The 27,857-nt window shown below is 38.9% G+C and overlaps 1 protein-coding gene across 2 annotated transcripts; it reads left to right on the top strand.

Moving 5' to 3' along the window:
• Positions 1 to 101: 101 nt before the first annotated feature.
• Positions 102 to 21,644, top strand: scyl3 (SCY1 like pseudokinase 3). Of its 2 annotated transcripts, none has more exons than XM_003225450.4 (14): positions 102 to 305; positions 6,352 to 6,567; positions 8,564 to 8,749; positions 10,499 to 10,612; positions 11,710 to 11,766; positions 12,531 to 12,633; positions 13,462 to 13,573; positions 14,593 to 14,670; positions 16,247 to 16,386; positions 17,254 to 17,441; positions 17,980 to 18,151; positions 18,922 to 19,077; positions 19,479 to 20,185; positions 20,802 to 21,644. In XM_003225450.4, the coding sequence occupies exons 2-14, from the start codon at positions 6,403 to 6,405 to the stop codon at positions 20,862 to 20,864; spliced, it is 2,241 nt and encodes a 746-aa protein (XP_003225498.1). In that variant the 5' UTR covers positions 102 to 305; positions 6,352 to 6,402; the 3' UTR covers positions 20,865 to 21,644. The 2 variants fall into 2 exon arrangements, with proteins under 2 accessions (XP_003225498.1, XP_062833861.1); XM_062977791.1 differs by having other exon boundaries at positions 103 to 305; positions 6,352 to 6,399.
• Positions 21,645 to 27,857: the final 6,213 nt, after the last annotated feature.

The raw sequence follows: 27,857 nt of genomic DNA, 5'->3' as shown, positions 1-27,857 counted from the left end.
GACGTCATTCCACCGAGCATCCGCAGCCACCGGGAAAGCGGAAGTGTTTGCCGGCGCCTCTCAGTCCTCCGGCGCGACTCCATGGTGGGCCCGGGCAGGAAGTCGTCCTTCCTCCTTCCGCTTGTGGAAGAAGCTCCTATTGAGGAAGTGAGAGGCCCAGCAGGGAGCGGAGCCCTTCCCCGCCCTTTGCGGGGCAGCCGGCAAGTGGAGTGCGGCCGAAGGGCTCTTCCGACTCCCTTCAGCCTGCAGAGGCGGCGAAGCTTCAACGGGCTTCATGACGGTGTCCATTCCTGACTGTCATTAAGGTCTGCCTTTCTCTATCCTCCTCCCTCAGTGGCAGGTTATTTGCCTGGACTGCTTCCTGTTGGAGTGGTTCTCAACCTGTGGGTCCCGAGATGCTTTGGCCCTCAACTCCCAGAAATCCTAAGGACTGGTGAACTGGCTGGGATTCCTGGGAGTTGTAGGCCAAAACACCTGGGGACCCACAGGTTAAGAACCAGGGCGAGGTCGGTTTGCTGTTGTTGTTTATTTAAAGAAGAAAACCAAGAAAGAGGCTGTTGATAGGTCAGCAGAAGGTGGCATCCCCATTTGTGTCCAGTGTCTGGCCCCACTGAGGCAGGGTCTACACTACCACATAATCATCCAGTTCCTGAATCCAGATCATCTGCTTTGAACTGGATTAGGTGAGTCTATACTGCCATATAATCCAGGTCAAAGCAGAAAATCTGGATCCAGGAAGTTAATGATTATGGCAGAGTAAAGTAAAGGTCAAGGTTTTCCCCTACTATGAAGTCTAGTCGTGTCCGACTCTGGAGGTTGGTGCTTATCTCCATTTCTAAGCCGAAGAGCCGGGAGCCCCCAGATGGCGTAGTGGACTAAGTGACTTGAAGGTTGGGTTGCTGATCTGAAAGCTACCAGGTTCGAATCCCACCCAGGGAGAGTGCGGATGAGCTCCCTCTGTCAGCTCCAGCTCCATGCGGGGACATGAGAGAAGCCTCCCACAAGGATGGTAAAAACATCAAAACATCCAGGCGTCCCCTGGGCAATGTCCTTGCAGACGGCCAATTCTCTCACTCCAGAAGCGACTCAAGTTGCTCCTGACACGAAAAAAAAAGCCGAAGAGCCAGCGTTGTCCATAGACACCTTCAAGGTCATGTGGCCAGCATGACTGCATGGAGCACCGTTACCTTCCCACTGGAGCAGAACCTATTGATCTACTCACATATGCATGTTTTGAACTGCTAGGTTGGCAGAAGCTGGAGCTAACAGCGGGAGCTCACTCCACTCCCCAGATTCAAACCGCCAACCTTTTGGTCAGCAAGTTTAGCAGTTCAGCAGTATCCTGCTGCGCCACCGAGGGCTCCTAATGGCAGGGTAGATAAAACCTTTTTATCTAGGCAGGCTTTTAAAGAAGACAGATTTACAATAAAGTCTTCATCTCTCTTTCTTTAACACATATTCCATAAAATATTGAGGATTCTAACAATTTTCATTTCAAGTAATTTTATTCAATAGCAAAAAAATATATACAAATTACACATTTTTAGTTATATTTAAAAAAAAACACTCATCTAAATTTTCACCATTGTTGGTACAACACTACACTGAACAAAACATATACATATGAGTAAAATACGTAAGTATTTACTTGAGTAGATATTTACCCTGCTTTTCTCCCGCACCAAGGTGAGACGCAATGCGGCTAACAATGCAATAAGAATCATAGAGTTGGAAGAGACCTCGTGGGCCATCCAGTCCAACACCCTATCAAGAAGCAGGAAAATCATATTCAAAGCATCCCCGACAGATGGCCTTCCAGCCTCTGTTTAAAAGCCTCCAAAAAAAGATCCTCCACCACACTCCGGGGCAGAGTTTTCCACTGCTAAACAGCTCTCTCTCACAGTTAGGAAGTTCTTCCTAATGTTCAGGTGGAATCTCCTTTCCTGTAGTTTGAAGCCGTTGTTGTGATAAGAAAAGTGGTTGTCCTGGCATGCTCCGTCTCCAAGCAGGACAGGTTTGCAATCCCAAAACCCATTTTTAAAGCCTCATGCAATACAGTCCTCTGTTTTTCCCTGGCTGCCTCTATGCCATTTTTCATAGGGATGTAGAAGTCTCATCACACATCTGGGTCTCTGTCAGAATGATATTTCATTCTGTTTTAATGTTTCTATATTTGTCAATGTTAAACTGTGTTGAAATACTTTTAATGTAAGTCTCCTTGTGGAGAGAAAAAGCAGGGTATAAATAAAAATAATAATAGATGGGGTCTGAGACATGCATTTATCCATGCCTAGTTATTCCGTATAATTAGCCATGTTTAAAGCAGCAAGAGTTCCGTGATATCTTAAATATAGCTTAAATATTAACAAATGCAATGTGACAGACGTCATTGTGATCTAGAGCTCAGTCAGATGAATTTTTTATCCTGAACAGAGGCAGCAGAAATCCTGCTTTTGCTTTTTATGGGCTTCTGGCTTACACTGTTTACGTTTTTATCCACACTTCGTGTTTATACCTGTCTGCTAACTGAAGATAATACTATGTAACATGATTTTTGTTCCTGAGTTATAAATGTCATTTCCTAATTGGGTCTATCATGAAGACATGGAAAATGTTTTTGGAGTATAACAACTAATTTCAAAGTAGGCACCGCACAATTAATCATGAAATAACACTTTCAAACCAGGAACAGAACATTTTTCAAATTTTGTTACATAGTGTAATCTTTTCTCACTTTTGTTCTGCATCAGATGTTCTTGATGATGTCCTTGGGTCGGCATTCGGAATGGCCCACAAATGTCCCCAGACAACTCAATTTAGAAATCCCAAGCGTATAAATCTCAGCACACTTAAGAGAAAATACACTAAAAAGTATGCACAGATGTTACTATTATCCACTTAAACGACATAGAATTAATAACATTCTAGGCTGGAGAAATAGGGGGCTGGAGCCGTATGTGGATAACGTGCCCAAAAGTACGGAGATTCTGGGATGGTGTGCTATCATGGATAAGCCAAATAGTGATGGAAACAATACACTTCAGGGGACCTCTGTTGATAATTTCTGCATTCAGAAGTGAGAATAAGGATCTGGTAAATAAAAATTGTATACTGCCACAAGATTCAAAATAGTGAAAACCAGGAAAAAGTTCAAGAACCTGACAATAAAGAATTGGTTAAACAGGATATGGGCAATAGCTCTATGGGAAAAGTTAACCTCTAAATTAAAATTAACAAAATATGAATTTAAGGAAGATATATTTGAAAACTTGGAAACCATTTGTTTAATGTGTAAAAGCAATGGCGAAGTTAAACCACTGAACATCCAAGAAAGATTGTGATTGAGTAATGTATGAGTACATTACAATAATTTTATGGAATGGATACCAAAATTAGAAAAATGTAGAAGTAATAGAATTGACAGTGTTGTGTTTTTATAAGGCTGTATATGTAATGAGAGCATTGAGGGGTACAGATCTGGGAATAGATGGTGAGATAAAAGATTCATTCATTCATTATGTTTCAAATGTTGAAATGCAAGTATTTAAGAAAATAAAAAGGAACAAGAATCTCACAAGACAAGAAAGGGTTTCTAGACTTTCTAGTGGCAAGTGTCTACATTTACAAATAAGAACAGTTTTTGGTTTTTCCTCATCTCTTTCAAATAAAGTGCTCATGGTGTGTCACAATGTGCAGCAGATATATCTCTTCCATCTGAGTTAAAGCAGCACATTACTGGTGCTATATTTCTGACTAGTAAAATTTGCTTATTTGACATGAGAAAACAGTACTGGCCTTACTTCTGAATCAGATATAAAATGTCCCATTCTAAATCATACAAACCCTTGTTGTGACTCTTCAAGAGTATTCAGCCCTAGTAGCTTAAGCCTGAAGGGGAGAAAATTGAAAGAAAGAAAAAACAATTTTTCCTGTTTCTGAAGCAATAGTCTCTTCAAGGATCAAGTTGGAAGCAGCCACCATGGCCTGCAATCTGTGGCACGAGACTTTCAGAGGATGAATGTGCAGATAGCCACCTCGAGAAATCAGTCAAGACAGATATAAGAGACTGTCATTTGTAACTGAGTTGTGTATATATAGAGACAGAGGGAGAGAAGAAAAGGTAAACTTGTTTTGCTTGTTGATAATAGGCAGAGGCTCCAGGGGCCAATTCACATGTGGGTTACATTGGTTGTTTTCAAACGCGATCAACACAGCAGAGCTGTTCATTCATTAAGAGAATGGGCACCTCTATTGTCTCAGTAAATTTATATATATATATATATATATATATATATATATATATATATATATACACACACACACACACACACACACGAAAGAGTTTATTATTAATCCACTTGTGTAGTTCATTTTCTTCTCTCCTTTACATAGAATGTGAAAAAGACCCAGATCTTTCTGTTTATTTATTTCATTTATACCCTTCCCATCTCCCAATATGAAAGCCATATTGTAAATTAAAGTATAGCTTCAACAATATGTGTGTGTGTGTGTGTATAATACAGATATTAAACATATAAAAGGCAATCCAATTAAAATACTTAAACATATTAAAATTATAGTAAATATACCACCACCCCCTTTAAATAGCATTTGTTCCTGCCAATTAAGGGTTGAAACCCTATTTAAATGTGAGACCAGAAAGGAGCCAATATAGCCTCCCTTGAGAAGGAATTTGATAACCCAGGAGCAGCCAGTGAGAAGGCTCATTTCCACGTCTCACCAAATGGGCTGTGAGGATGATGGAGTGGAAAGAAAGACCTCCTCCTAAGACAACCTGGGGTCCCCAGATGTTTTTGGCCTTCAACTCCCAGAAATCCTAAAAACTGGTAAACTGGCTGCGATTTCTGGGAGTTGTATGCCAAAAACATCTGGGGACTGCAGGTTGAGAATCAGTGTCCTAAGTCTATGATTTCACCAGACTCATGTGGGAGGAGTCTTCCAGACAGTCTTGACCTAAGCTGTATACAGCATTACATATCAATGCAGATATACCTCAGCTAACAAAGTAGGTGTGTTCCTGAGTATTAATACAAATCTTGGTAGCAGATGCAAAAATAATATGGAAATAATAGGGAAAGGTTCCTACAGCACAAAAAAGAAGGACGGTTTGACAGGTTTCAGCAAACATTTTATCCAAAACGTACTGAATGCACATATGAAATTAAAGAACTGCCCCAACCTTGAGAAAATGGCAGAATACAAATAAATATAAGAAGTACCGTATTAATGGTGATGGCGGTGATAAAACTTCTAGAGGCCACTTGAAAGTTTCTTGTAAATGCTCCCTGGACATTTGTAGGCAAGCGTACACAACCATGGATAGAATAAAGGTCCGCTTGAAAATCTTATATTTCTCCAACCTTCCTTCATAAACATTTAACCAGTTTTGTCAAAAATCTTCCAGTTAAATGGCAGATGGGGGAAAGGCAAAATCTGTGTCCTTCTTCTAATAATAATATATTGGGGAAAGCTGGTAAGGCAGGCTTGTCTGTTCTCCCTATTTTGCATTACATATATGCATAGTACAGGGTTCTGAAGCGAGCTACTGTTTAAAGACAGCCCCAATGTAGAGTGTGTTAAAGTAAGACAACGGAATATAATTGAGGGACACGTTATCTTAGCAAGATCTAATATCTCTAGGAATGAGTACACAGTTCACGTGCTCGGAGATTATTATAGGTCACATCAGCTCACATCTACAATGTAGTTCATTCCTCTATAAGTGTTCCAGAATCTTCCTCTTAATGACTTCTCAAACAGGCCAAAGAAGGGCTGAGAGAGTGAGTGAAGGAGAGCGCCTAATTGGTCAGAGAATTGGGATTCGGTCTGTGTTACATTCCCCCCGAAACACATGTTTGCAGTTTGGCTGTACTAGGATCAACTTTCAGCCTGGAGGTTCAAGTTTCTGTAGTGGCTAAGAGTACATGTTTAAAGCTCATGCCCCAATGGCACCTATTTTTTGAGGCGCCAGAACCTTGGTGGTATTGTCAGCTTTCAATTTGCTGGGACTAGGGACAAAGAACCCTCATGAAAGTGAAAAAGTCTGAATTTAAAAATTTATGTATTATTAACTTAGAGAATACGTCTCTAGGAATTTCTAGGTCCTCCAATATGACTTTCTAGAGAAGGTTGCACAGGAGGATCTAGCTCAATCACAATGTATCTAGATAATCTGTTTCATCCAGAAACAACTGGAATTGGTAGGGAATCCAATTCTAGAACCTTGCCCCAGAAAATAATAATGTATTGTGTTTTTGCTTAACCTTGTGCACAGATTGCTGTAAGGAATTTTTTACTAATATATGTTTGGTTGATTTGTTCTCTTTTCAGCATCTTTGAAATTGAAAAAGGTCCTGCAAAACAGTTTGAATTGACAAGGTAATGGGCTCAGAGAACAGTGCTGTAAAACGTGATGCACTGGCAGGGCATCCATTTACATTTCCCTCCGGAGTCAATATTTACCCAGCAATATTGCCTCATGGCAAACTTGCTTCTGTTTTTGTGTATAAGAGAGAGAATGAAGAAAATGTTAACAAAGCTGCCAAGGTACTGACTGGTTTTCAAAATTCTTACTTATATTATTATTAATTATTTACATTTATATACTTCTTTGTGTAGAAATTTCAGGGCAGTTTTCAATAAAAGAAATGTTACATTTGGGAGGAGGGCACAGCCGATCCATGCTTGTGAAAGGGTTAAGCAGGGCACATTGTTCTCCTTGTTTATCACTGTATTTTCTCCGTTCCTGTAGATTAAGGGTTGAATCAAACTGAGAAAGCAATCCAGTTAATCCATAGTGCTTGCATCATAAATAGCACATCTGCTTTCATATTTTGTTATTCAGAACAACTCAGAAATATCACTTCAAAATTGTACTTGGTTTAAAAATTCCTATTCAGCTAACAATATTGTCACTGAAATCATCACAGAAAACTACTGAAAGCTACTAAAGCAAATTCAGAGAGGAGGGTACCTAGTTAGACTACTCATCACCCTGACTAGCTCTGATAGAATTTGTAGGCACAGCACATGCCAAGAAGAGCATTTTCTTTGCTGTACATATTGCCACCTTATAGGGACAGATATGTTCTTTATATCATGATTTTTGCATAGAAGTTGAGTTTTCCGTCATCTGTGCTCTAGTTAGCTTTTCTGTTTCAGCTCCCATTTGGCCTCTATATACCAAAGAGCCTATTTAGTAACAAGTTTGGACATTTGGAAGAGCCTATATCAATATCCCTGGTTAATCTTTGATTCCACTTATCAACCAGTTTCCAACAGGATCATCCGTGATATCAGTCATAGAACCCTGTAAGGCTGCTGGAATCTCAAAGGATCCACTACCCTTCAAAGGTGGACTATTTTAATAGGTCCTCCACTCCTACACGGGCAGGTTGTAGCTGTGTTATTAACCTTGGCCAGAAAATGAAAACCACATCAACTGTGTGATCTAGCAAGTGCATAAGTCTGGAGACCAATTGGGATAGACCCATATTTGTCTCTCAAGGTTTACCTGGCCTCCAGTGGTATGTTGAAGTCACTCAGAAGCAAAAATCTGGGTGTCTCCAATAACTTATCCAGGACAAGCTCCCAAGAGCTCAGTCAGGAGGTCTGATAGATAGAGTCTCCAGTCTATCCCTGGCATTCAGGCTCATGTATACATACTCAGTGATTCAGCTTCCTACTAGGTAATCTGGTACAGTTGAGATGTTCTTTATAGACCACTGCTAGCCTACTCCTCCCACTTTCCCTCACTTGCTCAGTAACACACGGCTAGGAGAACCTGAATCCATGTTGGACCACTATCATCCCCCAGTCGACTTTGAATGAAACGAACACTGGAGTGGGACATTGCGCAAAAATATGCTCACCCCTCTCCTTGTTGCATCACACCTCATTGCCAGGAGTGAGCACATTTTGGTCAGTTGAAGTGGGCTGTCTGTGCTATCATCCAGTGCTCCCTCTGTAGCACCTCTGAAATCATTCCATGAAGGAGTTTGCCTAGCCTCAGATGTAGTTTTTCAGTGGCACATTTAATCCTTGCAATGGTGCAATGGCTCTAAACTTGAATTCCAATAGTTGCGATGTTGTTAGTCTGGGTTATTTCATTGTAAATACTGAGCATCCTGCTTACCATAATTTAATGAAAAATGCTGAAGATTTTCATTTGAGTGGAAAGAACTGAGAGAAAATTGCTGACAAAAATAAGAAAAAACATGAAAATTCATAAGAATATAATTAGTCTAAATTATACTGTTTTGGTATACCTGAGAGTTCTTCCATTTTGAGGCAAACTTGAGAGTTGAAAGATTTTGTAATTTGTATATCCATGATGTAGAGGTAGAGTTTTAATGGTGTTCCTGATTGCAGAGAGACGAAACTAGAAGTAATAAACTTCAACGTTTTGATGAAGGATAATTCAGATTGTATAGCAACCATATGAAAATACCAAACAAGCCTGTTCACTATCACTTTTTGCTATTATGTATGGGATATATAAATAGATGTCTCGTACTAAATGATTTTATCTTGATTTTGGAAGCACCTGAAAACATTACGCCACCCTTGCCTCCTGCGCTTCCTTTCTTGTACTGTGGAAACAGATGGAATCCACCTCATTACTGAGCGTGTGCAACCACTGGAGAAGGTCTTGGAGACACTTTCCTCTTCAGAGATATGTGCTGGAATCTATGATATTCTGCAAGTCCTGGTGTTCCTTCATGATAGGGTGAGTATTATCCCTTTACAACTCGTCCTAGTTGTGAATGTTTAGGTAGCCATTTGGAAGAAGAGTTTCTTGCATGAAAATAAGCTTTGTCATTTTTATTAACTTGATTTTACAGTGAGCTGGATATGTAAAATCAAATGTCTGAAGTTTGGTGTTTTTTTACTACTAATGACATTAAGGTGAAAGTGAGTGACATAATGTGTATGCTAGTTGACAACAAAACTGCTAGCTACAAATGAAAAAAGGAGCAACATGACATTTTTACATTTTTTCTAACATTATGTTTGTGGTGGTAGATTTGGATATGATAGGTGGACTGGTAGGGATGCTATAATTTGTTCCAAAATTGGAATAAATTATTCATCATTCACTTTGTTCCTCACACAGTTGGATTTGAGCCTGTGCAAAGCCTGATATAGACAGAAAGCTCCAGAGCTAAGTAGTTTTGATGGAAACCCCATCCTTCCAGCACATGCTTCATACTTTACACCAGACTTACCCCCTATTCAGTTTCTAGGGTTCTTCACTGCTGAGTAGCTACCTTTTCACTTGAGTTCATTAAGGATATTTATTGCCTGGCCAAAATCACACCCTGGATGGTCATTCTCAATGCATTTTTGACTGGATTAAAAACCCATCAAAGCATCTTTGACAGGGTGGGATGGCCATTCCTCTTTGTGTTACTCAGTCAAGTGGACTTTTGAAAACTTCGTAACATTTCTCCAACACATTTATGAATACTTAAAAGCAACAGTCCTAGTTAATGACCTAGACTCATATCTTTTTGCACAAGACAAGGGTATGTACTGTCTCCCCTTCTTTTTGAACTCTTAGCAAATCTAATCCAAGACAACTACAACACAACTGGTTTGAAGCAGCCAGGCTTTGAAGCTGCAAGGCTTTTCAGTGCTAGTCAAGGTGATTCATTGCAGCATTCACACACCTCAGGCAAGTGCCCCACCCTGAACATTCCACAGATATATAAACCCCACTTGACTAGTTTCCAACAGACCTCACAACCTCTGAGGATGCCTGCCGTAGATGTGGGCGAAACATTAGGAGTGAATACTTCTGGAACATGGCCATACAGCCCGCAAAAGTCACAACAGCCAAATGATTCCAGCCATGAAAGCCTTCAACAACACAACTGGCTTGACTCTATGTAGACACTATCATAAGATTGTACTTTATGCAGACAAAGTTCTAATTTCCCTAACAACCCACCCCCCTCCCCCCCAAAAAGTCCTGTTCTTTGTGAGATTGATACGGTGGATTGCTGGTGATATTAAATATCTAGTTACAGATGTTTTACATAAATTGCAGAATTGTAGGTGGAAGTTGGATAAAAAATTGACTTGTGAAGCATTATGGAATTTTGGATTGATAGTAGGTATGTTTTCATTGTTTATCAAAATTACTGCAGTGTCTTCAACCTATTTGCTTAGCAGATTTTTTTAGTTTGTTGTGTGTTTGTTTTCTCGACTTAAGGAAGCAGACCTTGAGTGAAAATAAATGGTTTCTTTTCCTCAAATACAATATGTTTAGCATAAACTAGATTATACTAGTTAAACGTGACCTGGCATCAAGTTCTTATAAGAGCTTCCTGGTGACATTTAAATTCTTTGGTGGTTTTTAGCAGGTTTCCTTTGGAGTGTCTTGGCATTAATCAATATTAACAAGAGTTGTATCCCTGCCATTATTCCAGTGCGAATGATCTATTTTTCCTTTATTTTTCCAAATGTATTTTAGGGAAACCTAACACACAACAATATCTGCCTCTCTTCTGTATTTGTAAGCGAGAATGGGCACTGGAAACTGGGAGGCATGGAAACAGTCTGCAATCAGAATGAAGCTACACCAGAGGTAAACAGCCTATTCCTTTTCAGGCTCAAGATAGAACTACTTTTGCTCTTTGCCAATAAATTCTACTCCACTGAGTTGTTTGGAAAATGTGATAGCTTAATAGCCAGTCTTATCACCATATTCCAAAACCAGATTATAGGTTTCATGAATACAGGAATTGGGATAAGATAAATTACTTATATACAAAAAGGCAACTACTAGTAGTTCTTTCTGGCTGCAGTGATTTGTTTTTGTTGGGTTTTTTATGCAGTAAAGTGTTACCTATCTCCTTGTCACACTTTTACTCTAATCCTATTGGTGCATATATCTCTAATTCTAAAGGAGATGATGACTTTGATAAGTGTTTAACATTATAATTCATTGAATATGCTTACAAGATTAGGCAAATCAGGAATTATTATTACTGCATTGTTGTGGTACACTAGCAAGTCTGGCTTTCAGTTTTGTAGCTGTAATGAGATACATTGGTACCTTGTGGATATCAAGATGTGCAGGTGAGCAGACTGCTTACGAAGAGAGAATGTAATTGCAGAAAAGTGTGTGTGTGTGATTGTGTATTTGAGAGAGTAATAATGTAAAGACAGTGCTTCAAGACAGAGAGACAGAAAGCATTTGTGATGTCCAGGGACCTTTTCTCATAAAATTGCACTTATACAAGGGAAATTGTTGCCATGATTCCTCCTTGGAATTAAAGAACAAATTTTTACCAGAAAGAGACTGCATAATCTGCCACTGTCCAGTCACTACTCTCTACACATCAGTGAACACTTCCTGTTCCTCCCAACCAGCACAATATTCTATGGAGCGATTTTCTTCTGTGCTGAAATCTTAAGGGGATACTAGTTCTTACAGTTCCAAGGAGGTTTATGGTTTTTAGAGCACACTTTGAAAAGCTGTACACTGTAGGCTGTACACTGAGTTTTACAGAATAGTTATACTTTCTTGAGAGGAGGAGGGATGAGAGAGGAGTTTTCAGTATTCAGAAGTGCAACCAGAGTAATGCAAATGGCAAGCATAAATACATGACTGTTTCTGTTGTGTTTCAAACATTATTGATCTTTAGGCTTCCAATAGCTAAAACACATTTACTTTTGTAGTTTCTGAATAGCATCAAGGCAATACGAGACAAGACGGGCATTCCACCTGAAGAACTGGTAGGTTTTATCCATTATGTGTATTGGAAAACCCAGTATACATATATGTATGTGTTTAACTTACATCATATGGGAATTGCATTAAGCTGTTATAGGAAGTGCTAAGATGAAATGACAATTCTAATTTTTGTGTGAGAATCACATGTAGAGAAATTTGAGATAATTTTAATGCATTTTTTTCAAGCATGTTGTCTCTGGATTTATCTGCAAATAATTTAATTGGTTAATTAATTAACCATGGTGATGCCAAAATCCCATGTTACCTTTCACAGACATATATATTATTAAGTTTATTTACTTACATTTTTATACTCCCCCTTCCTTTTCCAAGTCCAGAGCTTCTCAAATCAGATAAAAACAACAAAATAATAATGCAGACAGAACAGCACAATCTATTGAAATTGGCCTGGAAATTACCCTGTGTCCAAAAGACTGCTTTGGAAAACCAACAGAGTTGATTTTAGGCAGTGTGGAGAGTTACAGAAATGGATTAGGGAAAGAAAATTCTTATATAAAAGTTTAGAATTAATCATCCTGATTTCTAGGTTTCTTCCCCTCCCCAAATGATATTTGCTATTGTATTTGATATGTTTTATAGTGTTGTCATCTATTGTTTTTGACCTTTTAAAGTTATCTTCAATGTTTTAAGGAAAGTGATGGTATAAGTATTATAAATACAATTTGTGTATTAAAAATGAAGTAGGAGTGTTTTGGAAAATGACTAAACTGGATTTTGCTATTTGACCCCTTTTCTGTTACTCTAGTGTGCAGATTTCCAACTTCTTCCTGCGGGCCAGGGTCATTCCCGGGATGCCTACGCATTTGGTGTAATAGTTGAAAACCTGATGCCTTTTTTGAAGGAAGGTGGTAAGAATTATTTAAAACAAAATTGCTTCATTTCAAAGAATGTAAAGTTTTCTCTTGACACCATTCAGAATATTAAAAAGGAGATACTTTTTCATAACTTAGGTTACAATTAAGCTAGCATAAACTTGACTGCCAAACTTCAGTGGTTTTAAAAGAAGATCATACTTTCTTTGTGGAATTGCATAGCCATTTTGTAGGTCATTTCCTTGTAGGATTTTTATTCCGGAAGAACAGAGTGTTTCTTCCATCACAAAATGACTAATGTAGAACCAATTTTGTGGATAAAATATTGTGTTTTAATGGATGGTACTGGTTATAGGTAATTTACCCGGTTCTTTTGCTAGGGATTCTCCTATAGTGAGCCTGAGTGACAGCTCTCTTCAGTGTAAAAACTATCCATGAGTGAGTGCAGTGGTTTGTTGCTTAACATGGTCTTACACAGCAGTGCCTGTCAGTCTGCATAAATTGTAATAATTATTTCTTATTAGGAAGGGTGGAACATTGAAATAGGTCTAAGTGCCAAGCTAGCAAAGCATTGATTTCACATTGAATTCTTGGAGTGAACAACTCTTGTCCTTAATATGCGTTTGCTGTTTGGTACGGGACTATTGCTGTTGCTTTTATGTGGAAACTTCATCAAATGTGAAATACTTAAAGTCCTTGAGTCCAGTGTGACTTCCAAATACATTTTATCAGGTTGCATTTTTCATTTGTAAAGACAATCCTCCCATAATTGGAAATAATTGGAGCTGGTAGTACTGCTTAGTCTTGTTCTTAGAATCATAGAGTTGGGCCTAACAAATTTAATTCCAAAATTGTGTCTTTCAGTTGCAGAAGATGTTTTGGTCAGCTTTCAACAGACCTTATACACAACTTTGCTAAATTCTGATCCTATGTGCCGCGGCCCACTGTCTAGTCTATTATCCCACGAATTCTTTCGGTGAGCACACTGTTGGAATGTATGCTCGTTGATGGTCTTGAAGCAAAGTTTCAAGGACTTGTAGTGTTCCAGGATTCTATTTACTAATATTTTTCACATTCAACAATCACAGTTGCATAAACAGCCCTATCTTCTGGTCAAAAAAGTATGCTTTTCAATTGTGATTTCAATTAGTATCACAAAGAAAAATTTCATACTGTTATAACTGTAACTGTGCAGATATGGAATGATTATTAGTATGCACCTGCTCCTTGTTCTGGAGTCTCAGAGCAGGTAGTGCATTTCTCTTCTACAAATAAAGTGAATTTTGCAGGAGTTGTAAGCCACCTTGAGTCCTCCATGGGGTGAGAAAGGTAGGGTATAAGTAAAGTAAATACATAAATACATCGGTGCACAAACAAAAATTTAGTGAAATCCTTCCCAAAAGATGTTTAAAATGGCAATGCTAAGTTTTGATCCATGGCAACATCTAGGAAAAGAAAGTTCCAAATATAGCACAAATAGATGTGAGTACGAGCATGCACAGAAGCAACTTAGAAGTCTGGTCAGGCACACCCTGTCTATGGTGGAACCAATCTGTTTAAGACTATAATTTCTGGGAAAATGTGTGTGTACAGCCTGGAATCCAAGTCAAGATGTGTATTTCAATGGCAATATGACATGGGTGACTAAATACTCTGAAGACATTAGAATCTATCTGATCCTAGAGGCTAATCAGAGTCAACACTGGTTAGTACTTGGATGAGAGATTGCCACTGAAAACAAGATGCTGTGGGCTACATTGAGGAGGGAACTGATAAAACCATCTCTAGGTATTCTTTGCCTAAGAAAACCCCATGAAATTTTTGAGGTCACTATAAGTTAACAGGAGACTTGAAGATACACAAATTCCACATTCTGGCATTTTTGATTTCAACAAATATTCCTCCACTTGAGGTTTGCTTTTTGTTTGGGAATCTTAGGTATTTCTGACTTTAGATTGTAAGCTCTAAATCAATAATTACTTTTTAAATTTTTAGGAATGAATTTCTGGAAATGTTAAGCTTTTTGAACAGTTTGACATTGAAAACAGAGGAAGAAAAGACAGAATTTTTCAAGTAAGTAAAAATGTTAATTAATTGCTGTTAGTATAACTCTGCTTTCTATTCAAAGCCTTGCTTCATAATAGATGAAAGGAGGAAAACTTTCTCACAGATAAGATGGTGACATCAAGTTTCACAGTGTTCTGTGTTGTTCATTACACTATGTAATGAAATTTGAAAAATGTTCTGTTCCTGGTTTGAAAGTGTTATTTCCTGTTTAATTGTGCGATACTTAATTTAAAAGTAATTGTTATACTCCAGAAACCTCATTTTTGTGGCTGCCACAAACTATGTTGAATTGGTTGAGACTCTGTGAGATATTCATTGAAAACCTAGAACAAAATGTGCTGCAAGATGTCCTGCCAAAAACAAAGGTTTTTTTTGCAATTTAATAAATGACATTTATAATCCAGGAACAAAAATCATGTTACATAGTGTTATAGGCCCACTGAAATAAGTAGAGGTGCTGCTCTTTCTCCATGAAACAGGTCCTTCTCATTCAGTTGCTTTGCCTTTCCCCCTCATTTTACTGCTTGCAAATGGGGCTCATTTTGTATTTTTCAGTGCTGTAATGTAGAGACTGAACTTTATATATATGGTCAGCCCTCAGTTTTCCCAAGGGTTAGTAATGCAGAATCTCCAGGAAAGTAGAAAAACCACAAATATTTTGAGCCACACAAATATGCTTGTAGAAATCTCCACCTTGCCCCAAGGGCGTCTCCACTTCACCTCCTATGCCTTCTAGGACAATGTCATCATCCTTTTCATCCTCCTCCTGCTCCTATCCATTTCCGATCCCAGAGCTCTTGTTTCCCGCCATAAAACAATGCCTCCAACTTACTCATAGGGTATCTGTACCATCACCCATCTGCCCACATAACTACCACTTCCACTTTTCAACTGCCCCCTTTCCCCTGCTTGATTTGGGGTTGAAAATTGAGTATTTTTGTACTTATGGTTGCATCCCACACATGCTCACTGGCTGTGTTGGCGAGAAAGGCATGGAAAGGGAGCATGCAAGTACAGATGCCTACCGGGTTACAACCCACTCCCAAGATTTATTTTGACTACATGAAACACCTCTGCATCTCACCCAGCTGACCTTCCCTCTCTAAACCTTTAGAGTTGTAGCAGAAAGACCAAACCTATGTCAGTCTGAGTTTCATATTAGTTGGCTATTTTTCTATTGCTGCCCCTCACTTGTCCAGAAGAGAAATGAGGCCGCTGAGGAGAACTTGACTGACTGATGAGCACGGAGGGGGAGCAAGAAGGGCCTCCCCAAGGAGTGAAAGGGGACCTGCGATTGAGCCCCTTCATTTCTGCTTCAACTTGCACAAAAATCAGCGTAGCACCTCTGCCACTATAGATAAGGGTTTGAGTCAGTCCATTCCCCTTTTCATATGATCACTCAGCATGTTACATAAAGGTAAAGGTGTCTACAATGGGAACCAGTTATATACCCAGAGAATTTGAACTATAGAAGGACATGTTGAAAAAGTGGGAAACCATATAAATGTAAAAAATTTAAAAATCTATTAACTGCATGCAAGGAAGAGATAGAGCAGACTGAATAGTTTTTCTTCTAACACAGATTTCTGCTGGACAGAGTATGTGGCTTATCAGAGGAGCTGATAGCTTTGAGGTTGGTACCTCTCTTGCTCAATCAGCTTGTGTTTGCTGAACCAGTAGCTGTCAGGAGTTTTCTTCCTCATATCCTGAGTCCAAGGAAAGGTAAACTTTGAATATTATTTCTTACGAATAAGCAGAAATGTATTAACTGTTGATGTAAATTGTAAAATGTTATGCAACATGTTACATTAGAAGTATAACTCTTCTTTAGAGATTCAAGTTATAGAAGTTATAGAAGAACAATGTTCCTCTTCATCCTGGGGAGAGGTGACTCATGGAAAACCACAGCGTTCTGTACTGGGACCCATCCTGTTCACCATCTTTAACAATTACTTAGATAACAGAATAGAGGGCATTTTGGATCAAATTTGAAAATATCAGCAACTTAGCTTAAAGGGTTACGATTCAAAATGACAGTTTGGGGAAAACAAGCTGATTTCAACAACCTCCAAGGCAAAGAAAATTGAGAGATATAGGATGGATGACACCCATCATCTAGTATATATTTACATAGCCTTTCAAGCAAATGGACAGCTAAACTGATATAATATAGTAATAGTGCGCATACAATATAGTATTCCCAAAAAGGTATAGCAGGGCTTAAGATTAAGATCCTGACAATTACCCTCATGGTCTCTTTCAACTCTATGATTCTTACCTAATGTGCTTCATTTGTTTTGCCCCATAGAGACAGAAAAGGGTTTCATATTCCACTTTCTTCTGCTTTCCTTCGGGCATCAAATATCAATGTCTCCTTGTTTTCACATTTGGCCTATTTTTAAACACTGAAAAGGGCAATAAGCTGCTATAAAGGACTTCTGGTTGCATAAGATTCCAATACAGGTGGATTACAGGAAAGTTAACCACAAACAAATGAAGCTTTTGTGATTGCAGAGATATTGAAAAATCGGTGGCTGTAATTCCATATTGCTAGTTTCAACTGGCACCATATTCACTCTTTCACTTCAGATAAAGTGGGTGAAAGCCAAATCAATGGTCTGCTGTCTCCAGCTGTGTTCCAAGCACATGTCAGCCCTGTGCTCCTGAAACTGTTTGAAGTGCATGAAGAGCATGTTCGGATAGTGTTGCTATCTCACCTAGATGCCTATGCAGAGCTGTTTACTCAGAAAGAGCTGAAAAATATCATATTGCCACAGGTAAATATGCAGAACAGGAATCAGGAAATAGTTTACCTAGAACATACTGGCTTCTGCTTGGGGGCACATAGGATAATAAAGCGTGTCTAATCCTGGCACAGTTCACTTCTGTTTCTATTTCTCTCAAACGTTTTCAGTCCTGATCTAATGCACTTTTGCTAGTTTATGTGTGGTACATATCTCTGCTTTGCAGTTTCAGATCTCTGCAGTCTGGGCAACAAATTCTTATTTGATTTTCATATAGATTTACTTTAGATCTTGTTCTCCAAATGTTTGTATCTCAGGGTTCAGAATCCACCCCGAATACATGTCTGCTGTCCAGTTAATAGACCTGCTTTGTAAAGTCAGGGTATTTAAGATTGTTAGATTTGCACACACTGCCGTGGATTTAGGAAAATATATTTTGAATGATACAAGAGCTTTTCTCAAAATAGTCAGGATGTTAAGAAAGGAACAGCAAGCATCTTTAGTAAAGGCAATTTCTTAGCTAAATATGGGTGGAAACCAAGCTGAGCTTGACATCCTATCCTTATTCTAGGTTTTATTGGGGCTGCGAGATACAAGTGACTCATTGGTAGCGATAACACTGCAGAGTTTAGGAGTGCTGGTCTCTCTACTTGGACCTGATGTTGTTGTGGGAGGTGACAGGACGAAGATCTTCAAACGATCAGCACCAAGTTTCTCTAAGACTTCAGACTTTTCCCCAGACAGTAAGTAAATATGGCAGGTTTGGAGCTCTTAAATGCTACATTAGGCTAAGGGTAACTCTGCTGGTTGAACTGGAGCAGTAATTTTAGTTAGGATTACATACTTATTTAGGGATTGGGGTTTTATTCTTTAATTTTGGTATATTAATATTTTTGGTATGCTATTAATACTGCAGTGATGCTGTAAAGACAAAAACACCAGAAAAGAACAGTTTATTCTGGTAAGATTCAACTAGAAATGCTGGATCATTGTAGTCAATGGGTTTCCTGTAGGAGCTGGGAAATTGTTTACATAATACATTTTTAACAAAGGAAATAAAAAAAAATTAGTTATATGACTTGAAATGCATTAGTATGATACATACCCATTTCCCCTTTTTACTGCAACAAAATATGATTGCAGTTGCCTTCAATTGGATGAATTTGCTGAACCATCCAAGAATTGGCATTATCTGTTTCTGAAAATTAGGCTGGTCTTATTAAAATGTGCCAATGGATGCTTTTCAGGTCTATAAACAATGCATGAAGTCAGAATGGCAGTTATGTACCAGAACTACCATTCAAGAGAACCTTTGTTCTCTTCCAAATGCTATTTGATTAATCTTCCATAAACTTTGTACGACTGTACTTTTTTCCTGCATGTTGGGTCATTTGCTTTAACAAAGATTATACACATGAAACATTCGTTTCAAAAATGGCTGTAGATGCAAATGTCATTGTTCTATCTACCTGTGTGTGTGTTTGTGTGTTTGTTTGCTCATGTGCCCCTTTAGATTCTCTCAATCATGTAATCAACTGCCAGAAAAAGCTGGTCTCTCAGCCTCTGCAGGATAACTCAAGCATATTCAAGTGCCCCAACTCTGGAAATCTTTCATTCAGCAACAGGAATCATGTGCCAAGACAAAATTCTCACATTGCCTTAAGAAAAGGTAACCCTGGTCTCTTTTTTTCTTTCTTTCTTACAACAGCCCTTGCTGCTAAAAACCATCAGAAGATTTTGCTACAACTGCCGGTCCAGAGAAAAATCCAGCATCTGTAGCTCCTAACTTGGCTGCTTTAGCATGTGAACTGTGGACTGTCTTCTTCATGTCACTTTAAAGTTTCTTTTGAACTGGTTAGCTGAGGCTCATAGCAGCAGGGTAAATGTCAGGTTAGATGAATGTTGTTCTTACTCACTGGGCAATTTCTTGGCTTAGACGGTATTTTGACATAGGAACAGCAGTTTATGCATGCGTTCTTAAATTGTTATAATACAGTCAATGAATTTCAGGTCTGAGATTTGAGGATACATTACAGGTCAAAGCAGGCATGTATTCTGTGTCTTCCACAGGGGAACAAGACTCTTTACATTTATACAATGTGCCTGGTGACTTACACACATTGAAGAATGGTGGAAGCTGCAAGCATATAGCTGAGAAGACAGTAGAGGAATGGCCAGACTGGAGTGAGTGCGAAGAGCTAGAGACTGGTAAAAGTGCAACCGTAAAAACTAACAGGAATGAATTTTGTGTCAGCAGCAACTCCTGTCTCACTAGTCATGATGCAAGTGAGACATCTTGGAGTGAGACGGTTCATAGCTCTAACTTCAAATTGTCTTCAGGAAGCAGCCTCCATGCGACAGGGTTCATTGACATCACAGAGTCTCCAGATACATTTGAGCTCCAAAAGGAATATCGAACTCTTAATTCCAGTCCCTCTACCAGGTCTGGCAACAACGATAGTTATATCCACAGGGACCAGAATTGTGAAATTTTCTCTCTGCCGAAAACATCCTGCACAGAGAGATCTCCCAAACTGGAATGTGATTTAGGAGAGGAGTTTATGATCCAGGTGAAAAGGAAAGAGTTGCACGATCCAGAGCTGGACTGGTTTGCTGACATGGTCCCAGACATAAAACCTTCATCAACTTTCTTCATTCTACCAGAACTTGGGCCCCATCCTGTGATTCACAGCAACTTGGACAAAGATTATACTCCTGTGTGTGATGCTCAGAAGATGCAGTTTTCTTTGAAATTTGCAGCTCCTGAAGTTTCAGAGGTGAGGATTTGAGAGAGTGCACATAAAGCATGGGGATTCAATCCTGTATATTTTATGTTGGCTGATAATATCAACACGTTGCTGCCAGAACAACTTGATTAAGCAACACACAGTGGCTAGCATCCTGTTAATGATATTGGCATGCATTATTTGCTGCAGATGTATTCTGCTGACAGCATAGGAATAGACTTGCACATACAGCAATGTTACACATTACACAATGGCACCAAGTCATTGGTGTGCGCTATACAATGTTGCTACCCTGCTTAGGAATTACATAGTTCCGATATGTGTATCTGTGTAGATTTTGTGTTATGCTGAGGGGATGTCAGATTGCAACCATGAAATATATCCACAACAGATACGCAGAAAACAGTATCTAGAATGTTTTCTAATAATCTGAGAACAAAACATCACATTGATCTGTTTTTGAGTGGTTGCTTATAGAAAAGAAGCAATTCTTTTGCCAGTACAGAAGTTGAGCATTATTACAGCTAAATGGTGACAACTCCTATATCTCTGTTACAAAGTGCTCAGAAGTTACACATGATTATTTCATAGAATCATAGAGTTGGAAGAGTATTAATCTAGTTGTTGTATTTAATCCTTACTCCAGGTAAATGGTGTTGGCTGGGAAGAGCAGGAGGAACTGAAATGGGAAGAAGATGCCAACTGGTGACAACTGAATTGTTGAATTATGTTGCAATCGGATGCCACTTTGCACAACATTACAGGCAGCCTGCCCACAATTCCTTTCAAGAATTTAGTACTTTCACAGTACCTTTGCCTTTCCACTCTACGAAGTTTTGGCCATAACTACTGCTGGGGCCTTCTGCCCATGTTTCTGAAAAAGAATCCTTGGAGAGAGGGAGATATAAAATTTTATTTTTTCCTCAACAAATAATGATTGTGGAAAACTTTAGGGAAAATAAATGGATAACACATTCGTTTAATGTTTCTGTGGAATCTGTTTTATGGAAAAAAAATACTTCGGAGCACTTCCACACAATTAGAGGATGTTTTCCGCAAGGCTGCTTGAACAGAGTGCGCATCTGTGTGCTAAGTTTGAACGCAACGTCACAGTAAAGCAGTAAATCTTAATTAAGATGAATGCTTTCATTTCTAGATGGAAACCCCATTGACACCAGTTGATGCCATCTGAAATATATCCTTCCTACAGGTAGTAAAGGATTCTGGGTGACAGCAATGAAAGTGAATTGACGTGTATTTTCATCGATGGCCTGTTTCTTTGCTTAACTTTCCATTGTGATTTTTCCAGTTCACACTAGCAACCTGTATCAATAAACTGAACATATAGCATTACAACCTGGAACTATCCATGCAGTTTGCCTTGCCAATCGGGCGTCTAGCTGTTCATCTTGTGTAGAGCTATGTTTAGCAATATAATACTGAAATCACTTTGAGATGAAGCATTAAATATATTCGCATTTGCTCTTCAGTTGCTTAGTGTCATCTGTAATGCTTATAATTTTTGCAAGCCATGTGGGAGTCTGTCCCTTCTTTAGAAGCAGCTTTACCGTCCCCAGTATCCTGTCAGCACCTCCCTGGGTAAGAAACATGTTCTTTTGAGAATGGCTACTGAATAGGAATTCTGTAACAAGATCTTTTAACAGAATGTTAATAAATTTAAAATGAAACTAGTCAAGGCCATCAGAGCTTTAAAAGTCCAGCCTGCTTTGCTGTCTTGGTTCATAGGGACTAAATTTACAGGTTGATTTCAAATTAGCCCTTGCTATCTCAATGTCAACTTGTAGGAAAGTTGCAATACTACAGGAAGCTATATCCTCCTAAGTTGTGTATTTTTAACCTTGCTATCACACAGTTATTACTTTGGTAGACTAAACAGATGCTGAGATCTGTCATAAAATTAAAGAAGCAGCTCTGATCCAATCATTACAAATGCAGATTCAGGAAAGAGAATATTGTATTAAGAGAAAATTTAATTGCCATATTTAAAATCCTCCTGACCCTGCCTGAGAAGTCTTCTGCTAAGGTGGACTCTTAAATACTATTGGCCAAGATCCTATATTGAAAGTTGGAGTGTAAAGTTCTATCTAGATAGAATTACTGGCTCTCATAATCCTAAAAATTCACCTGCCATTGTCTTGTTTTAGGGGGCGGTTGAATGCATGGGACATAGGAAGAACATCCAGCTATGTTCCTCTAGATCCTCTAATTCCCAACCTATGGTCCCCCAGGTGTTTTGGACTTTAGCCCCCAGTTTCTAACAGCTGGTAAGCTGGCTAGGAAGTCCAAAACACCTGGAGAAGCAAAGGTTGTGAACCACTGCTCTAGCTAGATGCCAAACAATGCATCCTCTGTAACCCCTGGGTGTTCACAATGATGTGCATCTAACTGCAGGGGCAAACCTGGATGCTCCTCTCCCCCATGTTGTCTCTACTTGCTACTAAATGGCTATGTGGGAGAAGCTGCAAGAGACGGTGTTCCTTCCACAATAACCAAAAAAAGACATATATGTTATACCATGTACACTGCATTACACAGTAGTTGGTCCACATGTAAACACATATGCTATATACCACTGTCCCAACGTACTGAACAGCCTCAGAAGCTCCCAGCACAATTATCCAATGCCATGAACACAACCAGACACTCCCCACAAAGCATGCAATGGTGGTTGCACAGGGGACTTCCAACTCTCTTCAAAAATAGTCCCCAATTCTGCATTAAGACATTCTTGGATCTGAGATAAATCAATCTGAAGTTCTCATTTGATGGCAAATATTCTTTTCATTAAATATTTTATTTTTCAATTGTTTAATAAAAACCCAACAAATATAAAACTCTAAAACTCTCCAAATTAAGGCCTGTGGATCAGATCCAGCCCCCCAAGGTAATTTACTCGGCCCCTGCAGTACTACCGCCACCACCATTCACGAAAGGAAGGAAAAAGAGAGGGAAGGAATTCATAAAGCATGATATAGTTATTTGAACCTCAGACTGTGACTCCGAACCCACTCTCTCAGATGAAGACAGGCAAATTTCCTTTAAATAAATCTTGACAAGAAAACTAGTAAGATTGCCTTAGGGTCACCCTCAATCTGAAACAATTTGAAGACACATAATAACAATGCCAACAAGCTATTGTCCAGACCCCCAACTGTCTAAGGTACCATGAACTTGCCCTCTGCTTAAAAAGGACCTCTGTTCTCAAACAAGAACCCCATGACATCCTGCTCCATAATTTCCCCCAATACCTATTAGCACAGACTAACAACTAACCTATATCCCTATTTAAAAAAAATAAAGTGAAAAAATAAAAAAAAACCTCAAGCAAATGCTACTATCAAATGATTAAATGCACTTCTTGTTCTATTTAATTGCATTTCAACTTACGCTAAATGTAATATACTTAAAATTAACACATAACCATGAGTATTATTCATATCAATTTATCCATTTGACTAGCAATTCTTATAAAATTTTTGTAAATTTATCTTTATCTTATTCTGTGTATTATGTTTTATTGATTAGCCTATTGGCCATAACAAAACATTTGACAAACACACTTAGCACATACAACATACAACACATACTTTACTCTCTTGATTGAGATTAATCTTTTCTTCAAAAATTTTTCATTATAATATATTATGTTTCCCCCTTCTTTTTAAATGTTCCACCTGCTCACAAATGATATTAATGCAAGCAGTTTAAACATTTTGTCTAAAGTTCAGTTCCTGTAATTTTATCTTTATAGTTAATTTTCCTTTTATTTAGGATTAGTCTTACTATATTTTGACAATGACTATATGTTGTCCTACTATATTTTCCCCTTCATTCTCACTATTCTTATTTCATCAATACACCTTTCATACAAATGAATTTTATTTCAATCCATTTTGTTTATCCCAGTCCAGTCTCAACTTTTTCCATGCAAGTCAAAAGCCATCCCTAAAGTAAGACTATATCCATTTAATTTTAATATGTTTCTTCCAATGAAATGGGCTCTCAAAAATTCCACACAGGCTTTCTCCATTCAGGTTATTCCTCTTGACAGCTTTGTCAGAGTAAAACTTGAACATCTTTTCCGCTATGATGTTATATGGGATTCTTTGTTTTTCTTCAGTCTGAATATAAATTTGTATCCACTGATCTGTTTCATTCTTCTCTACGTACACAGTCTGCTTATAGAATTCTGGTTTTATTCCATCTAGTTCAGTCGTTGTCTATTTATGAGCAGGAAATTGATATGGCATTCTTTCCTCTGCACTGTCTTGTCGTTATTGGTTTTCTTGTTCTTTTTTCTGTTATTTACTTTGCAATTGTTAAAATTTGTTTAGCTTCAGCTATTTTATTATTAAGATCTCGCTTGATTCTTTCTTAAGAAAGCTATTTTTAAAATTTCAGTAAAATTTGCAAAATCTGTAATTGTGACATCTTTTAGACAACTGAGGCTAAGACTAGAAGGAGTTAATTACAGCATTTCTAGCAAACAGGACATATAAATTTGTCACTGTTGAAATAGCTTGGCCCAAATAGTGGAATGTTTTTTCCAGAAGCAGATGTTGTAAATTATTTTTTTGCAACTGGTTTATCTCCTCTTGGAATACAAGCTATTCATGACAGTCTCTATAACTCAGAGTACTTCCACTTGGGAATTGCCTAGAAGCACTATCCAATTAGTAGTACTGTATATACTTGAGTATAAGCCGACTCGAATATAAGCCGAGACACCTAATTTTACCACAAAAACTGGGGAAACTTATTGACTCGAATATAAACTGAGGGTGGAAAATGCAGCAGCTACCGGTAAATTTCAAAAATAAAAATTGTCTCTGCTTCTTCCTTTCTGCATGCTTGTGTTGCTTTCCCTGTCCTGGGCCCGGTTCTGTTCAACATCTTTATTATTGACTTAGATGAATGGTTAGAAGACATGATCATCAAATTTGCAGACGACACCAAATTGGGAAGGATTGCCAATACTCCAGAAGACAGGAGCAGAATTCAAAATGATCTGGGCCAAAACTAACAAAATGATGCCAACAGACAAATGCAAGGTACTCCACTTAGGCAGAAAAAATGAAATGCAAAGATACAGAATGGGGGATGCCTGGCTTGACAGCAGTACGTGTTAAAATGATCTTGGAGTCCTCGTAGACAGCAAATTGAACATGAGCCAACAAGGCGATGCAGCAGCAAAAAAAGCCAATGGGATTTTGGCCTGCATAAATAGGAGTATAGCATCAAGATCCAGGGAAGTAATGATACCACTCTATTCTGCCTTTGTCAGACCACACCTGGAATACTGTGTCCAATTCTGGGCACCGACATTGAAGGGAGATGTTGACAAGTTGGAATGTGTCCAGAGGAGGGCGAGTAAAATGATCAAAAGTCTGGAGAATAAGCCCTAAGAGGAGTGGCTTAAAGGGCTGGGCATGCAAAAGAGAAGGCTGAGAGAAGACATGGTGAGGGCCCTGTATCAAGATGTGAGGTAAAGTCAAAGGGAGAAGGGAGCAAGCTTGTTTTCTGCTGCCCTGGAGTTTAGGATGCAGAACAATGATTTCAAAATACAGGAAAGGAGATTCCATCTAAACATTAGGAAGAACTTTCTCACTGTAAAGAGCTGTTCTGCAGTGGAACTATCTGCCCTGGAGTGTGGTGGAGGCTCCTTCTTTAGAGGCATTTAAACAGAGGCTGTTTAAATTATTAAATTATTATTATTATTATTAGGAATGAGGCAGTGTAAGGAAGGAGGCCAGGGACTGAAGAAAGAAGGCCCAAGGCGGTGTACTCACCAGCCCCTTCACTGGGGCTGGAGGCTGAAGACAGAGCCCCAAGGTGACCCCCACAGGGAGTGGCACAGGGGCGACGCTCCGTTGGGTCCCAGCTGGACCCAGGAAAGAAAGAGGCCGAAGGCGGCCTTGCCGGAAGCAGCAGCGGCCTTGCCAACCATTTCACCCGGCTGGAGGCGGCCTCAACAGAAGTGACAGCGGGCATGCTCAGCAGCCACTTCATCCAGCTGGAGGCACCCTCGCCAGAAGCAGTGGCGGGCACGCTTGACCGCCGCTTCACCCGCCTAGAGGCCGAAGACAGCAGCTCAAGACTCACCTGGGAACTCCGGTGCTGCAGCCGCCTCTCATCCTTCCCCTCCTCTTCCTCCATGGCCAGCTGGCCGAGGAGAAGCGGCAGTAATAGTGACAGCGGCAGCATTAGAACCTTGCCTGCAGGCTCCTCTGCCACTGTCACTCATCCTCCTACGGCCCACTCCATGGAGGCGAAGGGCAGCTGGCTTTGGAGCCTGGCCTCCTAGTTCCACTGCTCCAACATAAGCCAAGGGAAACTTTTTGAGCCCAAAGAAGGGCTGAAAAACTCAGCTTATATTTTAAGTATGTAAGGTAAATCATTTTCAACTTGAGGCTACCCTGTTTCCCCGAAAATAAGACATCCCCTGAAAATAAGACCTAGCAAAGTTTTTGTTTGGAAGCATGCCTGCCAAACAGAACAACAGAGAATGCAGAATTGGTAAATGTACGTACCATAGAGTGTTGTACATGGAAATAATGGTAGTACAGTAGAGTCTCACTTATCCAACACTCGCTTATCCAACGTTCTAGATTATCCAACGCATTTTTGTAGTTAATGTTCTCAATACATCATGTTATTTTGGTGCTAAATTCGTAAATACAATAATTACTACATAGCATTACTGCGTATTGAACTACGTTTTCTGTCAAATTTGTTGTATAATTTGTAAAATCATAACCTAATTTGATGTTTAATAGGCTTTTCCTTAATGCTTCCTAATTATCCAACATATTCGCTTATCCAACATTCTGCCGGCCCGTTTATGTTGAATAAGTGAGACTCTACTGCAACAAGAAATTCTTGATAGGATTCACAGTTTGTCTGGTTATGTTGGTTTGTGATGACAAGTACTGTACAGTATATAATAAGTTCATTTTTTTGTTCAACAATAAATGTGAATTCTTCTTTATGGAAAAATAAGACATCCACAGGGTTTTTTGGGAGCAAAAATTAATATAAGACACTATGTTATTTTCAGAGAAACGCGGTAGCTGGCCTTTGCCCTCTCCACAGCCCAAAATGGAAGAGTTCCAAATCTGACACCAAAGGAAAAGGAGCGGGAAGGAAGCCTTCTCCAGCTAACAAGCTTATTGTTTGAATTCAAACCGGTGAGAATTAGAGAAACTTGCCTCAATTTGAGGAGGTTTCCAGTATTCACTCTTCATTTAAGTTGATTTATAAGGGTGTTCTTCAGCTCAAACCAAACTTTTATGATATTCCAAATCTTAACTGGGTGCTGGTGCAATTACCATATTAATTTTCAAAGCTAAGTGCCATTACAGGTCTATTTGTCAAGTGTGATGTCCAAACAGCAGAACTATATCAAAATCCTTGTTTGTAAATGTGTATGTACAAAGAAAGCAGGCAATGGAAAAACGAGATAACATCAAGTTTGTAGCCAAGAACATATCTAGGACAATATAAAGGCAATAATTAGATATTATTTTTATATTGGAAGGTTCAATACAAAAAAAGAATAAAAATAAATAAGCAGAAGAGCTGGAGAAAATAATTGATGGGGCTTTTTGCTTTGGAATTCCTGTGTGGGATTTTTTGTTAAGCTTATCATAAAGAAATTATGAAAAATACCCTTGGGTATAAT

The sequence above is a fragment of the Anolis carolinensis genome, chromosome 4 (genome assembly GCF_035594765.1).
Source record: "Anolis carolinensis isolate JA03-04 chromosome 4, rAnoCar3.1.pri, whole genome shotgun sequence".
Taxonomy (NCBI): domain Eukaryota; kingdom Metazoa; phylum Chordata; class Lepidosauria; order Squamata; family Dactyloidae; genus Anolis; species Anolis carolinensis.
Note: the sequence above shows the minus strand (reverse complement) of the source record. Positions and strands in the feature narration are given on the sequence as shown.